Genomic DNA, 16,831 nt, shown 5'->3' on the forward strand with positions numbered 1-16,831 from the left:
TTGCTGTAACATAAAAATAGAACGAAACGGTGAGCAAATATTAACCTAAAATTCCTAGGAAATCAATAATAGATGAGGGTAAAAAGTAGCTCACACTATAACGGCCAACAAAGCCAGTAAACAAAGGCACTTGTTATCTTGCGCGTCCAATTAGAAATAGCCGGCAAATCCCAGATGAGCATTTGTCAGGCTCCAGGGGCTGTATCTGCTCCCAGCAGGGAACAGTCCGAATTAGAGCCCTGTAAGGGGGTACAGCTCCAAACAATAAAGTGCAATATAGGGCAGCCTTTGTGGTATAGGCAGACGCTGTTTACACGCTTACCTGTATGGTTAGACCGATTCGGGCAAATGTGCACCAAGAGTGGGAACCTGTGTAGCTAAGACAGACGCTGCCAGCAGGGTCCATTGTCTATGAGGCTGCAGCTGTACCTTGTAGCGGTAGTTGGATGCCACTCGCACATCCATCACCTCGCCAACAGTCCTAATGGGGACTACACACATAGCAATCCCTGGGCATTTTCTAAGGGATCCCACTAGATCGCTTAGAAAATGCCCCAACATCGCTCCATGTGTAGGGGCATATTGATACGCGGCCCTGCCTGCCGCTATCGCCCACCCTATTGATTAATATCCAGCACACTGGATAAATCAAGTTAATCGCCGGGGTCAGGTTCATTGTTCTCACGGACCTGACCGATGGCTCAGCAGCACATTGCTGAGAGATCTGAGCAATCTAGCATCTTTCAGAGCAATCATCTCTCCGTGTGTAGGCCGCTTAAGCCTCCCCACCAGTAGCAGGAGGGTATAAGCTGCGGTGGTGTCCTGGGCTCGGCTCAGTGTCCATGACAGCAAGTAACTGGACTCCTATAGGTATCACCAACCTACTTTTTTTATTATGCTGTTCTAACCCCTGGGAGGTTGTTTGTAAATATTTTTATTGTGATATTAACATTTATATTATTTGATCACTTGTATTATGCATTTTTAAGTGCCACCTAACTATATGCACGTGCCTATAAAGGGGCATGTTACCACCACGTAAGCTAATCGCTGGTGGGAATAGGCACAGTTTGGATGAGTCTGGCTACATCTGTATATTGATGGACGGTTTGATTTCTTCTCCATACTGAAATCTAGTGAGGCTATCATAGCATGCCCTAGGTCACCTTTTGCAAAGAAGCCGCTATCATTGCTGTTTCACCTGACTAATATAATCCGGTCTGTTCACTTTAAATTGGGGTTCTGTTCTTCAATGCAGCTAATCCATTTAGCTCTGTTAAATGACTACAATGCCAAATATAGAAGGCTGCCTTACATCCAAAAACTGTTCATACAATTTACAAGTCTAAACAATACGTAAATGTTGCCTCAGTGCTGATTCTATCCTGAAACTTTCACATATACATTTGTGGATAGATTAATTTTTGTCCCTTTAGTAATCCTCACAAGGCGGACATTGAGAGGTTAAGCATACCGTTTGGAAACCACTGAATGATTAACATAGAAGAGATGAATAAAACACATCAATGAGAATATTTATCCAATTTATTTTCCAAAATTGTAAAGTTTCTATATATATATATTTATATAAAATACAAAATCCACCATAAGAAAAGTACAAGAAACAACAGAACAGGAACTACTTGCAGGCAATTCCCAGGCGCTGGATGACTTCTCTTCGGAAAACACATTTAGTAGTTTTTGGTTCATGTAAGGTGAAATAGGTAAGGCACATAGAGGTAAGTCTTTTATTGTTTCAATAAAACTATAGATTTTTTTTTTTTTACGATCTTATAAAATAAAACTTTAAAATTCCAGTGTAATGTTATTGTCTGTGTCTTTGCTTAAGGTGCCAAGTTTGTATCAGTGCTATGCCACAAAAGTGTGACATTGTTTAGGATTGGTATAGGGGTCACTAGCGCAATGTAAGTCTAGTTACATTACAGTCTTAAGGTCTCTTTAAATGTGTGAATTACAGAAACAAGAGTATTAAAAGACCTGACTGAAATCATACAAGACATGCACATAGAAGGCCGATATTACCAAATTCCTATGAAAACTTTTATCCAACATTATACCAAGTATACACATACAGGTATGGCGTATCTGATTTGCACTCAGTAATATTGGGGAAGACTTCTGAACAATTGCTAAATATATTTGTGGTAGTTGTACATGTGCAGTGCTGCAGCATGTAATAATGCAGGAAAGTAATCAGAATGACATACTATGCGTCCCCATCATTACAAGAGCTGAGATATCTAGACAAGACACTGGTTTATTCTTCAAAGTTATGACAATCATCGGTACTGACCCTTCTAACATGTGCAGTTATCTATTTTGACAGCTCCAGTTGCCACCCACAGCACTGCCAATCAGCCGTGGTGGATGGCACTAGAAAGTTTTACACTGATGCCGCCACAGAATCAATGCAAGCACTGGTTACATAAGCGAAATAAGAAGAGTACGATTTGCCGTAGAGGTGATATAACCCTCTCCCTCTTTGGCAAATGTGATTTTAAATAGCTCCCCTATTGCCCTACAAGCAGAAATTCTCACTGAGCATTACCTCTTGTCATCACGGTAGAGAAACAGTTCTAAGGGAATACCTGGGGCTGTATGGGTAACATAAATGTGCTTCAAAATATTTTAACAATGATGCACCAAATAAACCCTTAAAGAAAAGTGTAAGAATTCTGAAAAATAGGTGCAGAAATATACTCATGACATACATTATTATTTAAAAGGCTACGCTGAGATTGATGTGTGTGAGAAAGACACATCCTGTAAACTGTTGGGTTCTGGAATATACGGCTCCGCAGTGCTGGTGAACATTTTCAGGTTCTGAGCATCCATTCAATTAAGGCATCCCAAATACTGTTAATTATGATTGAATGTCTATGGAAAAAAATAGCGCAGATATCACTCAGATAATAAAAAATTTCCATGATAAAAAGTCTGTAGTAGAATGAAGTCACCTCACATACATTCTATATACATGTCTAGCTAATTTGTCACTGGATCCACGTCGCTAGCCCAATAAACAGGACTGTGCCAGAAGGTTTACATGAGATTTCCCTGTAGAGGCTGAAAGTTTTAAACAACAATTGCAGGTTATTGGAAATCCATCGGACTGTAGCGTCCACTATGTAACCAGATGGGAACCTGTGCATCCTCAGCTGTGTAGTAGATATGTCCTCTGTAAGGGTTAGCATAAGGAGCTCCCAATAAGCAGTGCAGGCACATAGTTCATAGCACCAACAATGCAATGATTGTCTCTGTTTACTGGCACCTCCATAGCAAAGTCTCATTATAGCACACATATTTCCCACAGCTGGCTGAGCTTGCCTTCTGTAACAGGGTTCAAGACCACGTGTTGCTGATCATATTGGTTGCCCCCTGAAAGAAAGTAAAAAGATATTTTAGATAAGTTTTTCAGTGCATGTCTGTATAGTAGAGTGCAGACACACTATGCGCAGAGGGGTGGGGGGGAGCTACTACTGTTACCAGAGAGGTGATGCACCAGTGGAGCACAGCTGCAGGCACCACTGGCGCACACCTTCATATTGGTGGTATGCCAGGAAATTTTCCGGGACAGCCTGTTGTGGCAGCGCAGCTGAGCCCGGAAAATTTCCGGGCATACCACTGAAGTGGTTAAACATCATTTTGATGGCAGCACTCGCCATTTCCACCTTGCTGAAAAGAACCAGCGAGGTGGAAATGGCGAGTGATGGGGAGGGTGTTGAATACTCTGACGGCAAGATATCGGCACTGCTCTCTGTATAGATGCTTTATGTGCTTTTGCATGTTGCTGTCCATACACAGTGGAAGAGTGGAAATAGCACCCAATCACTGTAACAGGAGTGCTTCATCTATGTATTTAGTGAAAGCAGTGGGAGGGTGGCTGATGTTTGCACAATGCCAGGCACATGTATATATAAGGGGATAGACACCTATTTCCAACCAGATGGCTGCACTATTGTTATAGGGCTTCAATTGTAAACCACTATGACAAAAAAATGAACAAACAATAGATATGTGAATATTCTCAGGCAACAAGTCCTTTCCATTTTGCATAATTGGGACAAAGAAAGGAGTCATTATGATGTTCAGTTACCAGATAAAGAGGTTTAATAACATGTAGCTTGTCTGGCAATCATTTATCCCTAACTCAATAACCCTACACAAAGAGTTACGTGCTCTTGAACAGCAGCCAATTGAACGCAAACCTGCTACCAAGGAGATAAGGCTTATACACGGTAAATTACTGTGGTTTGTGGAACCACCCAAAGAATATCCAATTAAAATGTGTAAAAAGCAAAACATTCTGCTACCCAATAATCCCTGATTCCCAACATGGATAATTCTTCTGCCCCAAAATCAAGATGATTGTCCCTATTTGCAAGAGTGTTGGAAGTATTCCACACTCACAGGCAGTGGGAATAAGTGGCTCCCTTGTGGGAGTGTTTGAGTGTGAGTGTTTGTGTGTAGAGGAAAAACCCAGTATTTTTCAAAGACACAAATTGCCCCCATGACCTGGTATTAAACACCTATATGTTGGGAAGCTTGCTGTAGACATGTCTATTAAGTAGCATCGTATATTTTCATTACCTTTACACAATCATATTTTTAAGAATTCAGCTAATTACCTTTGATGTCTAAAACAAGGTTTGGCTTTGAGCAGCTGTAGATCCTGCCATCAGGTTTGACGCTCCAGCGCATGCTTGTTCCGCTCTGTTCTAGACTCAAGCTAAGCTTGCAGCCTGCCGTAATGAGGGTCCCTGCACTAGCCAAGCTACAGTCTTCAGCAATCTGTGGGATAAAATAACTAGTCAGATGGAATCACTTAGGCAAGAAAGGTTCAGATACATAATCACAGGAAATGTTTTACTTCTTTCTAAGAATAACTAGGTTCCAGCAAAACGTCCTTTACAAACACTTGAATGAAGTACTAGGTTACTACGATTTTCTTCCTAAGAAAACCCCAAAACATTTTTGAAAAAAAGGTCTGCAATGCTGTAATTGCTACAAAAGGAGCATTATTTGGCGAAAGCAAAGTTTGAGGGACAAAATTATTATTTTCAAATAAAAATCATTATTTCTAACCTTGCCAATGTCTTGACTATATGTTTTATTCATATTTTAACTCATTTGATAAATAAAAGTCAGTTTTTATGTAAAACACAAAATTGTCTGGGTGACCCCAAACTTTTGAACGGTAGTGTAACTTTCTTTTTCCTGGTGGCTGTAGAGAAGAGCACAAGGAAGAGGAACTCAGGAACGGTAAGGATTCTATTACTAACAACTGAGGCCACAGGGTAAGGGGTTCCACCGGGCTGACCATCAGCAGTGATTGGGAGAAAGGCAGGCCCTGGTGGGAGAGCAACAGAACATAGAGGACCTACCGATAGCAACCGCTTCAGATATGACTAAGTCAGGGAAAGCCCAGCAGGTGGGGTCACATGACAGACAAGTGGATAAAGAACTAGAATTGATCTTTACAACACTTTTGTATGTAAATTCATGAATTGTCAGGACAGTCCCTAAAAATTGTAATGTGGCAATACTAAAGTCAGCATCAATAAATGTAGGTGTATTCACAAGTAAGGACAGGTAATCTGATAGAAGCTCTTTCCTGCAATATGTTAGAAGCAAAGAGATTGTTAATAGGATCACATCTTTCGGGTCTGGGACCCAGCCACACTACTGCGCATGACGCCACATGTATAAGTGGCCATTGCCAGTGAGGGATCCTACTGTCTTCTTTCATTAAAGGGGTTACTGTGTAGCCAAGATACTACAATGGCTAATGTTACATAAACATTAGCATAAAACTATTTTAATGACTTCGTCCATTTACCGGCAATACACAACAGAAAACATCAGTGCATTATGTTAATGCATGGAAAATATCACAGTACACTTTGGGGTCATTCTGGTTGACAAGCAAAGCAGTGTGAATGCGCAGGGGAGCAATTAAATCAGAATCACCCCCTTTGTCTGCTTACTACTGTGTATATAATGTTCTAGGTCAGTGGTTCCCAACCTTTTTTCTCTCCGGTACCCCTTGATTAGGCATTTCATTTATAAGTACCCCTCCTCTCTATTTGAAATATCCACAGTACTTATATTAAGGACTAACTGTGGACTAGTATATGGTGAGGAATTAGGTCCCTCTTTGTCTGGCCGCTGGCTGTGTATTGTCTCCAGAGTTCCCGCTAACGCCTGTAGGATTAATGCTTCTTTCACCCATGTCAGTGGGGGCAGATGTTCACTGATGTCTGAGGGCAGTGCAGGTAGCTCTTAGTGGACAGAAAGAAAAACAAAACTGACTCAAGTGAGTCAGTTATAAGGAGCGCTAATTTAGAGTGTGCTTGCTCAAAAGCAGCTGCTTTAGGAGAGTAGTCAGCTCCCCAATTGGATAAAAAATGAACAAACAAAGTAAAAAGCAGCGCTAAAGATGAAAAAATACTACTTCACTGAGTGAATAAGCAGGTAAGTATTAATCACACAATCACAATAAGAATAAAGGAAAAAAAAATTTTTTTTATTTAAAAACAATATCAGGAACCTGATGCAAACAAGATGTAATGAGCTGCATAGTAACAACCATATGCAGCTTATTGCATCTTGTTTACATCAGGTTTCTGATATTGTTTTTAAATTAAATTAAAAAAAATTCTTATTGTGATTGTGTGATTAAAACTTATATGCTTATTGATTCACTTGGTGAAGTAGTATTTTTTAATCCTTAGCGCTGCTTTTTACTTTGTTTGTTAGCTCTTAGTGGACTGCTGGTTGGGCAAAAGCATGAGGAGAAGCCGATGATGCTGCAGATGAAACCAGAAAAGTCACAACGTGGTTCGTCTCCATGGCAATGGTAGACTTCTTTTGTCATTGGGAGACTTTTTCTTCTTCCGCCATTACCAATATTATTTTCAAGTACCCCCAACTGGTCTGCAGAGTACCCCCTGGGGTACTAGTACCCCAGGTTGGGAACCACTGTTCTAGGTCAATGCATAATAAAGCTGTTATTGAATCAAGTAAATCCAACATCTATTATTGTGTATTGATATTTGGCAACAATGACAATAGTCTTTTTTAACCTACATTTACTACAGTGTACATCCTTCTGCAATAGTATCATTAAATATTGGTATACCGTAGGTATATGTGTCTCCACAGAAATGGGTATATGGGCTAATATGAGTGTTTTATTCCCAATCGCATTTTTAATAAGTCTGACTTTCAGGAAACCATTTCATATAATGCATATATAATATAATATTATATAGTGTGGGAGGTGCACCAAGAAATAATTGTCAGTATAGCATCATTACATACTACAAACAGACAGACAAACATCTCTATACCTTAGTCAACTTTTAAATATAGGTGCAGCACTGACAGGACAGAATATAGGGGCAGATTAAAGTAGGAGTGGAAGCCCCTAAACTGGTCCAGCTGCTTGGCAGGAGAGAAGCCATTCGAAAGAACCCTTCATGCACTTACACTTATTTAATGTGCATTTTCATTGTTTTATCTACGTTTTACTGTTTTTAATCATACATTTTGTTCTTATTCTTGTTCTTCTAAATTGTAATCACTGTAATCATTATACTCATTCTTAATTTTATTATCACTAAATTTCAACAGTTAATCGTTAAAACGCGTTGTCGTTACTGTGTCAGATGAATGTCAGATGACTGATATTAAAGGTGTGAATGTATCCCAAAAACAGCAACACTATCCACGTCAGCTGGAAGCTTTGCAAGCCCCGCGAGGGGCGGCAGAACGAGTCCTCTGACCTTTTCATACCCCCACTACCCACGTCGGCGTGGAGTTGATTCTATACAGTGTGGCGAGCCCGAACGTGGCGAGCGCAGCGAGCACCGTGAGGGGAAGCGGATTACTTAACATGTAATATGCGTCCCCTCGCCGGGCTCGATGGCTCGCTGCGCTTGCCACACTATATAAAATCATCTCCACGCCGACGTGGATAGTGGGGTATGAAAAGGTCAGAGGACGTGTTCCGCCGCCCCTCGCGGGGCTCACCACGCTTCATGCTGACGTGGATATTAGGGGTGACGCAAACCAATGGCAGAGGTCATTGCGTCACATGTCATACTAAGCACCAATCAAATCTCATGCCATGGGTGCTTATACAATAAAATATAGCATCACATCTCATCTCATTTGGTGCCATGCGATCCTATGCGATATTTCATTGTATAAGCACTCCTGTGAAGTTAACATGGATATCGCATCGCACATCACTACAGACGGTATGCAATGTGATTTTGCTACGCAGAATAGCCCACTAAGCTATTTGCTTAGTGGGCGCCATGATAATACGCAAGTACCCAATTTTTAGCTTTTGTAGGGTGTTCACAAATGAGGCAAACTAGTCCTTATTCCCTACATCTGGTATTTAATGGTAGGCTAAAAAGTAGATCTGTCCACAACTAGGTACATTCCAGGCTGGCTATCATGATGACATGGTCTACATTTTAAGACTACTGGGCCTTGTCAGCATGGCAACCATAGCTGTTTTGAGCTTTCATAGATCCCAATAATGGTGGAAGAGATAGAGAAGAAACCAGCATGGAAATCTGAGGTAAGCTGGAAGAGAAACTACATTGATCTTATGCAGAAGAGTGACAAAAGCCAACAAGATGGACAGGACTAAAGCTGGGATTGGTGGTTTGGAATTATAAAAAGATCTGGTAATCCAGCAGCACAGCGATTCATTTTGTAATTAAAGTATACATTTTAAAACAGAATGCTGTATTTTTTATATTTTGAGCACCAAGGCTTGCTAAAAAAAAACCCACAAAGAGTCCTTACCCGACACCGTAAGATTCCTTTTTGGTAAACCCATATCTGATCTTCAGCTCCTGTGTCCTCCATGACCTGTATCCTCAGGAGGTTAATATCATCCAGGTTTCCATTGGTTGACATAAGCATCCCATTACCTTTGTTTCGGAGCTTGAAGTACAGTCGTTTCTAATAAAAGGTTATAATCAGCATCAGCAGTTGAAAAAACACAATTATGAAATTAAATATTGTTTGAATATATTTTTTATGCAATTTACTTTGTGAAATATTGGTTATAAAATTAATAGTTAAAAAAAAAAAAAAAAACACAGACGGATTGAAAATTTGATTCATCTAAGTATTTGATATAGAGTTCTGACAATTTTTTATGCTGGTGGCAGAATTAAGCAGCCATAAAGCTGCAGTAGCAATGAAAGTTAGGGATGAACAATATAAAACATCAGTAAATAGTGCCATAATGATTACTATATTGTTGTTCATTAAATACCTGTCGAAGGGGACGAAGAGATCCGATTTTATTCCACCCACTGAATTTGTGCCACTGTGCGATCTTGCTTGGTGAAATTAATAGTTGCTGACCTCTATAATTTGTGTATTCATAAAACACCCATCTGAAAAAAAGTTTTACTAATTAAGATCAAGTAAGTGCATTGAATAACCTAATACACAGGTTCTCAAAGTCGATCCTCAGGACCCCACACAGTGCATGATGTTTTGCAGGTCTCCTCACAGAATCAAGTTAATTAATTAGCTCCACCTGTGGATCTTTTAAAATGTGTCAGTCAGTAATGAGTGCACTGGAAAACGTGAACTGTGTGGGGTCCAGAGGACTGCGTTTGAAAACCACTGACCTAATATGGAAATGGAAATAAATCTCTGGACAATGCTGATATATATGGTTGACTTCCTGCTGTACACAGCGAGACCTTTGTCTTCCATGATCTTCCAGGAGAATCTACAGATTACGTATCAATGACTGTACACACCTTTTCTGCTCCTTCTACTCTCTCACTGAGAATTTATAACATCCTGCACATCAGGGTCCTGACTGGATAGCATATAACAAATTTACAGTAGGTAAATTGATATACAGCGCTAAAAAGAACGGAAATGAAGTGGATACACCGTCTAAATACCCTTGTTCCCAATGGCCTGAACGGAGATTTTGAGCTCAAACACTTATCCTAAAAATTATTTGTTCTTCTTTGTTTGCTTATACTCTTGAGCTTCTCTCCATATGTGTATTTTTTACATATATTTTATATATTGAAGTAAGATATGTAATTATTATCTTCTTATTGTCGGTTTTATATACATTCCAATTGTTATGTAAATGTTTATTTATTATCATATTTATGGTCCCTTGGAATTTTTATAATGGAAATGCATGTTTAATCATGTTTTATATATAATTATCTTTGTTCATCTGCATTTGGAGGTTTAATATGTATAGAGCCGCAGAAGTAACGCACGGCCATCAGCTAAAAGTCAGCACGTCATTAGAAATACTGCTGGACCGCATAAGCGGAGTGGCCTGGAACGCACGGCCATCTTGCTTCCGGCAGAAAACGGAAGTCAGATTATCCTTCACGGACGCCAGCGGTATTTAAACAGGATGGTGACAAGGCAAGGCACGCTACTGAAGAAGGATCATTTAGATCCGAAACACATTTGGCATGCCTTGTCACCCTTAACTTCTTACCCGGTTGGACTCCAGGACTATTTGGTACTTTTGGACGGCCCCACCAGTTCCGGAGCTGGACTGCCATAATCCAGTGGACACCTGTATCCTGCTGTGCCCCAGGCTTTGTTTAATGCTTTTAAACTTCTTGAAATTGTAAGTGCACATCTGAATTAAAATTTGTTGTTTTAAAGTGTCATGCACGATCTGCACTTTCTTTTATTTCATATTTGGAGGACCTTGTCATCTTTAATCGCTCCAACCTAGATAATATTTCTAATTGGATAATTGAACATATGGTGACTATATAACTACTCTTTTGAAGAACCTTTTTCACGCTGTATATCAATCTACCTACTGCAAATTTGTTCTATATTTCAGGTGGTTTAAGAATAACACCTGTAGATTGGAATTAGCCGCTTTAAAGCTTTGTACGCGCACTTTATCACACAGTCACTTTATTTGCACTGGATAGCATATAACAGCAACAGACACGGTCAATCCTTCAAACTTGCAGATACAGCTCAGCTCTCATTAGTCATTCACAATGGATGCACACGTTGCCTACTGCAGTACTTTTTCTTCCTGTTCGGTTTCTTTTTAATTATCCTTGTACTTTAAATGGTCTTTGGATCTGCAACTGTCTCCTGTTTTCAACATTTGATAATCTCATTATGACATCCTTCAGTGTATTGGACAACTGAAGGATGCATATTACTGTTCTAGATTTCACACTTAACTACTGTATGTATTGTATATTTAACCCCACTCTTTTCATTTTGCTCACCTATCTACAGGTACACAAACCTTTTCTATTTCAAATACACGGTGTATGTTACCCTTTTACTTTGTTGGTGCTTTCTCCTATCATTACTTCTTAATTAATTAAATCAATTATTGGGAGCACATGTCATCAGTTAATCTAGGACACTAGCATTCTCGATTACTGATCTAGGCCCTTATTCAGATCTGATCGTAGTACACATTTGTTCTCAAAATGGGCAAAACTATGTGCACTGCAGGTGGGGCAGATGTAACATGTATAGAGAGAGTTAGATTTGTGTGAGTAATTTTGTTTCTGTGCAGGGTACATACTGGCTGCATTATTTTTACACTGCAATTTAGATTTCAGTTTCAACACACCCCATCCAAATTTAACTCTCTCTGCACATGTTACATCTTCCCCACCTGCAGTGCACATGGTTTTGCCCATTTTGAGAACAAATTTGTGCTGCAATCAGATCTGAATAAGGACCATAGTGTAGATCTAACAGACATCCTTCTTTAAAATTAAGGGCCATACACATTGGGTGATTATGCCCAGTTTGTATGGACAGCGTTGAGGCTTTCAGCTCAAAATCGCCCAGTGTGTATGGGCCTTTAGTTTCCAGTGCAGGAATCTAAACCTTTTTGTAAGACTCTGTTGGACAATGAAAGAGCTATTAATACATGGAAGAAAATTGCAAAGAACTTCAGAAGGTGATCTATTACAGACAGAAGACCCTACAGTTGAATATATGCATGTTTGCATAGTTTATCTAGAACATTTTCACACAGCACATGGGTAAGTAATATGCTGTGGAACTACACTTTGCAGCATGCTCTGCTATGGTTTTAGCATGCCCTAGCAGTAATACTATGGCAAGACATGCTGCTATATGGAGCCTGGAGTGCCACACGATGCCTACTCTTGGCACAGCATATACATTTAGGAAACAAGAGTCCAGAAATATGGGAAAGTTGGAGAACTGCACACATTTCAAGCACTTTAACACTATAGGGACACAATTAACAGGACACTCTCCTATAGACAATGCCCAGTAAGGGTATGATGACACAGCTGCGTGCTATAAGTGTGTGTTTATACAAATCTACATCACGCATCCCCTGGCCTATGTGCTGTGAACTGACCACCAGAGCAGTGACTCTGGGGTAGATTTATTAAGCTTGGTGAAGTGATAAAGTGTCTGTTTTTTTCACCGGCCAATCAGCTCCTACCTGTCATTTTTCAAACCAGGCCTGTAACTTCACAGTTAGGAGCTGATTGGCCGGTGATAAAATCCAGAACTTTATCTCTTCACTGAGCTTAATAAATCTATTCTTTGTTAATGTGCAGCAATCGCTGCACTGTATGTAATGGAGTCCTTTCATCAGTTCTATATAATGGAGTCCTCTCATCAGTCCTGTTTGCAGTAACACGCATAAATATTACTGTCCATTACTATTATTTGGGATATTGGCCCTCAATCTCTTTATTACAGCTCAGCTGTATTTGTTTTGGATGCTATATTTTTTTTTTAATGGATTACAAAATCATTGTTCTATACTGAAAACTAAATGCAGAAACAATTGAAGATGTGTGTAATCATTCATCTGTATTATAGCTCCAGTGATCTCAGATCATTCACAGTAAAACTGCAAACTGTGCCTGCAGCCATGACTCATAGTAAATCGTGAAAGGAAAAACATAAAGCTTTGGTAACACAGCACCAGCAGAAGCTCCCAGCATGCTAAATATAAAGTTATGTTACTCACATCCCCCCAAGGACCTCCAGAGATTGTATATCTGTAGAGTAGCCCATTGCCTGCAGATCCGTTGTTTCACTGCCAAGTGTGACTCTTCTTCCTCTGTGGTTCTCTTTTCCATAAAGTACTAAATTTGGTTCAGAAAATTCCTGAAAGATGACAAACTCTTTCTAACTATTCCCATATGGATATTAAACATTCTACAATGCATGGAATATCTTATATAACGGAGGAATATACAAATGCTCTTAATAAGGTCTCTATAATAGAGTCTTTATGTCTCGTTCCTGCTAAAATCATCGTTTGTCTTTCTAGCCAAGAAAATATTTTACTCACTATACCGCCTGCTGAATTAGTCATAAAAACTGCCGTGTTCTACAAAATGTGTGTTACTATGGCATTAACAAAACACCAAAACTTCCCTTTATAGTAACCATGGCAAGTAATTCTAGAACAGAGAAGGAAAACCTACAGGCAAACTCTTACTGTTACCAGCATATAATACTGGAGCTTATTTAACAGATACAAAGTACAACCAGAATCTACATTTCTATTTAACTAATGACAATATAAGGCCTCGAAAAGCCCAGAAAAAAATATACATATTTGACTATTTATTAAAACATATAATCACCATGGTTGTGAAACAACTTTTTGAGAATTGTGCTTGAATTCGACAATACTGATATATCCATAAATAAGATAAGAGTAGGTACTTGTGTATTTTGGCGGCGCCCACGATGAGGATTGCGTCCATCGTGTGTGAAAAATCGGGTCCATCGCGTCGCGTCGTGTGCATTAACATGGCACACGACGCGACCGACGCGATGGACGCGATTTCTCCATAGGCTTCAATGTTAAAATATTTAAACATTGAAATCGTGTCGGTCGCGTCGGTCTTGTGCCATTATAATGGCACAAGATAAGATGGACTTGATAAAGTCCATTTTACATGGAATAAAATGGGAAATGGGCCAATATGGCCCATTTCTCATTGTATATGTCCCCGTCATGTCCAAATATAACTGCCCCCCCATTGTGAGCGGCACCCCAGTATTGACGCCAACCCGAAGCGTGGCGAGCGCAGCGAGCCCGCGAGGGGCGGCGGTGCGCGTCCTCCGACCTTTTCATACCCCTACTATCCACGTCGGCGTGGAGTTGAGAATAGAATAGTGTGGCGAGCGCAGCGAGCCACCGAGCCCGAAGCGTGGCGAGCGCAGCGAGCCCCGCGAGGGGTCGCGGACACCTGTGAAGCCCGCGTGGGGACGCGGATACCTGTGAAGTTATCCGCGTGCGCTCGCCACGCTTCGGGCTCGGTGGCTCGCTGCGCTCGCCACACTATTCTATTCTCAACTCCACGCCGACGTGGATAGTAGGGGTATGAAAAGGTCGTAGGACGCGTACCGCTCGCCACGCTTCGGGTTGGCGTCAATACTGGGGTGCCGCTGACAATGGGGGGCATTTATATTTGGACATGACGGGGCCATATACAATGAGAAATGGGCCATATTGGCCCATTTCCCATTGTTTTCTATGTTAGATGGACTTTATCAACTACATTTGATCTTGTGCCATTATAATGGCACAAGTCCGACGCGACCGACAGTATTTCAATGTTAAAAATATTTTAACATTGAAGCCTATGGAGAAATCGCGTTGGTCGCGTCGTGTGCCTTAACTTTAAGGCACACGACGCGATGGACCCGATTTCTCCATCGGGTTCAATGTTAAAAATATTTTAACATTGAAGCCGATGGAGAAATCGCGTCCATCGCGTCGCGTCGTGTGCCTTAAAGTTAAGGCACACGATGCCCGCGACGGGCGCCGCCAAAATACACAAGTACCTAAGAGTACTTACATAGTTTATAATCTTCAAAGATTTCAGAACGACATCATTTGGACAACCCATTGCACATAAATTAGGAAAGATTCCTTCTTCTAATACCCACAGGTTTCCTGAGAAATCTACCTTGTCATATGCAGCCCACCTAGGAGAGATAAATAGAGGCAGTCTCCATTAGGAAATAAGTAATGGAACATTTCATCTACAAATTATGTCAAACTGGTAAATACAACAAACATACTTGTGACAGATTTAAGCCTTTGCAAGAAAAACAATGAAATAACTATGGCTCTAATTGAATAGCACTGGGTATTAAAGCCTGTAACTACCAATAAATGACTGCATCTAATTGAATTATCCCTATGGATACTACTATTTTACATGCTGGTATATGAGAGCTGACATAAATCTTTTTTTTTTTTAAACTGAATATTTAACAATATAACTTAGAGAGATAGAAGGACTTCACATTAACACCTGATTGTGTACACTAATACACCTCACAAGCCTTAAGATAGCTTGTATACTAATATGAATATTACAAAACGCAGCATAGAAATATACAAAACAACAAATCATATCATTTTCTGAGCCAATTGATCAGCTTTTCCATATATCAGAGAAAAAAACAGAGACAATTGGGGGTGTATTGGGATAGTTTTGTTACAGCAATAGAATGGCCTTACAAAGAATGTCTGCATGACAGGACTTTGATTGAAATCCTTAAGGTCCATACACAGCATGTAAATTGCTGCCTGGAAAAACTCTCAGTGCATACACACTGAGCGATTTTCACACGGCCTAGCGATTTTCACAGGGATGGACAGCCTTCCATAGCAGGACGCTATGGCACTATGGAAACCGTCCACTTGGCTGGTAAAACAGCCCGATGGACGGCCGCGGCCAGCGATGATGTGGGAATGCGCATATGGGTGGTTTTAAGCTGAAAAGCAAAAGTGGAAAAAGTGAGCTGCTTTCAGCTCAAAATTGCCAACTGTGTTTGGGCCTTTACGCTTCCTTGCTGATGAAGCACTAAAATGTTTCGTAAAGATTCTGCAACAATTATTTCACCATAAAATGTGAATAGAGCTGTGAAAATGTTAACAAAAATACATACCATCACAGCAATAAAAAAAATGCGGACCCCTGCGATCACGAATATGCTTCAGCACAGCTCGTATTTACCAAATATTCCAAAGGAGATAATTGGCTGTTATTAACCATTAGATCTAGTGTTTAGAACTTACCTGCCTGAAGTAACCTTGCATGACATTACTTTAAAATCCTCCTCTAAGTTATTGCTATCTGCAACAATTTGGCATTGGCCTTGAAAATCTGGTTCTGAGAACAATTCAACCTAAAAAGAGAGACCGAGACATTTACAAAAAAATAGTAACTGACACTGCTGTAGAAAAAACTTTCAAGCAAATAATACATTTGGAATTTGCAACAGTTTCCAATGTGGTTCTAACTCCAATATGGAACAAGCATGTTATGTTCTGAACGTACACTAAACCCAGAGAAATTGAACATGACTGAACCCTATTTACTATAGTAATATATCAGTAGGGTAAATAAATGCTGCACATTTTTAAGGACAGTAAACATTCTGAGTCTCAATTAGACCAGGATATAATTGAAAAAATGTGCATATGTTTAGGTGGAATCATCCAGCTTAAAGACTGTAGACATATTAAAGGTGTAGTTAAGCATATACTAGCGTAGGGATGTGGTTAAAGACGTATTGCTCTATATGCACACAAGGGGCCTCATTTATTAGAGTTGGGGCGTGGTGTTTCAATGTAGGAATTTTGGCATTGCGATGCAGCACGTCCTAGCTGAACTCTAATTTACAGTGGCAAAATAAAGTTGCCCAGGACAGATATGTTCTTATACAGGATTCCTTTCAACACCCTAGATTCTGTGAAAATCCATGAACTCCG

The 16,831-nt window shown here is 40.1% G+C and overlaps 1 protein-coding gene across 1 annotated transcript in view; it reads right to left on the minus strand.

The window, feature by feature from the left end:
• Window positions 1-1,527: 1,527 nt before the first annotated feature.
• CRYBG1 (crystallin beta-gamma domain containing 1) overlaps window positions 1,528-16,831 on the minus strand; it is a 333,416-nt gene continuing 318,112 nt past the window's right edge. The window contains exons 16-22 of the mRNA XM_083176952.1: window positions 16,136-16,245; window positions 14,904-15,033; window positions 13,055-13,194; window positions 9,326-9,449; window positions 8,848-9,006; window positions 4,650-4,812; window positions 1,528-3,399 (exon numbers count right to left, since the gene is read on the minus strand). Coding sequence (XP_083033078.1) covers window positions 3,311-3,399; window positions 4,650-4,812; window positions 8,848-9,006; window positions 9,326-9,449; window positions 13,055-13,194; window positions 14,904-15,033; window positions 16,136-16,245 — 915 coding nt within the window. The 3' untranslated portion in view covers window positions 1,528-3,310. The remainder of the gene's footprint in view (window positions 3,400-4,649; window positions 4,813-8,847; window positions 9,007-9,325; window positions 9,450-13,054; window positions 13,195-14,903; window positions 15,034-16,135; window positions 16,246-16,831) is intronic.

This window comes from Crinia signifera, chromosome 3 (assembly GCF_055691185.1).
Source record: "Crinia signifera chromosome 3, ASM5569118v1, whole genome shotgun sequence".
NCBI lineage: Eukaryota > Metazoa > Chordata > Amphibia > Anura > Myobatrachidae > Crinia > Crinia signifera.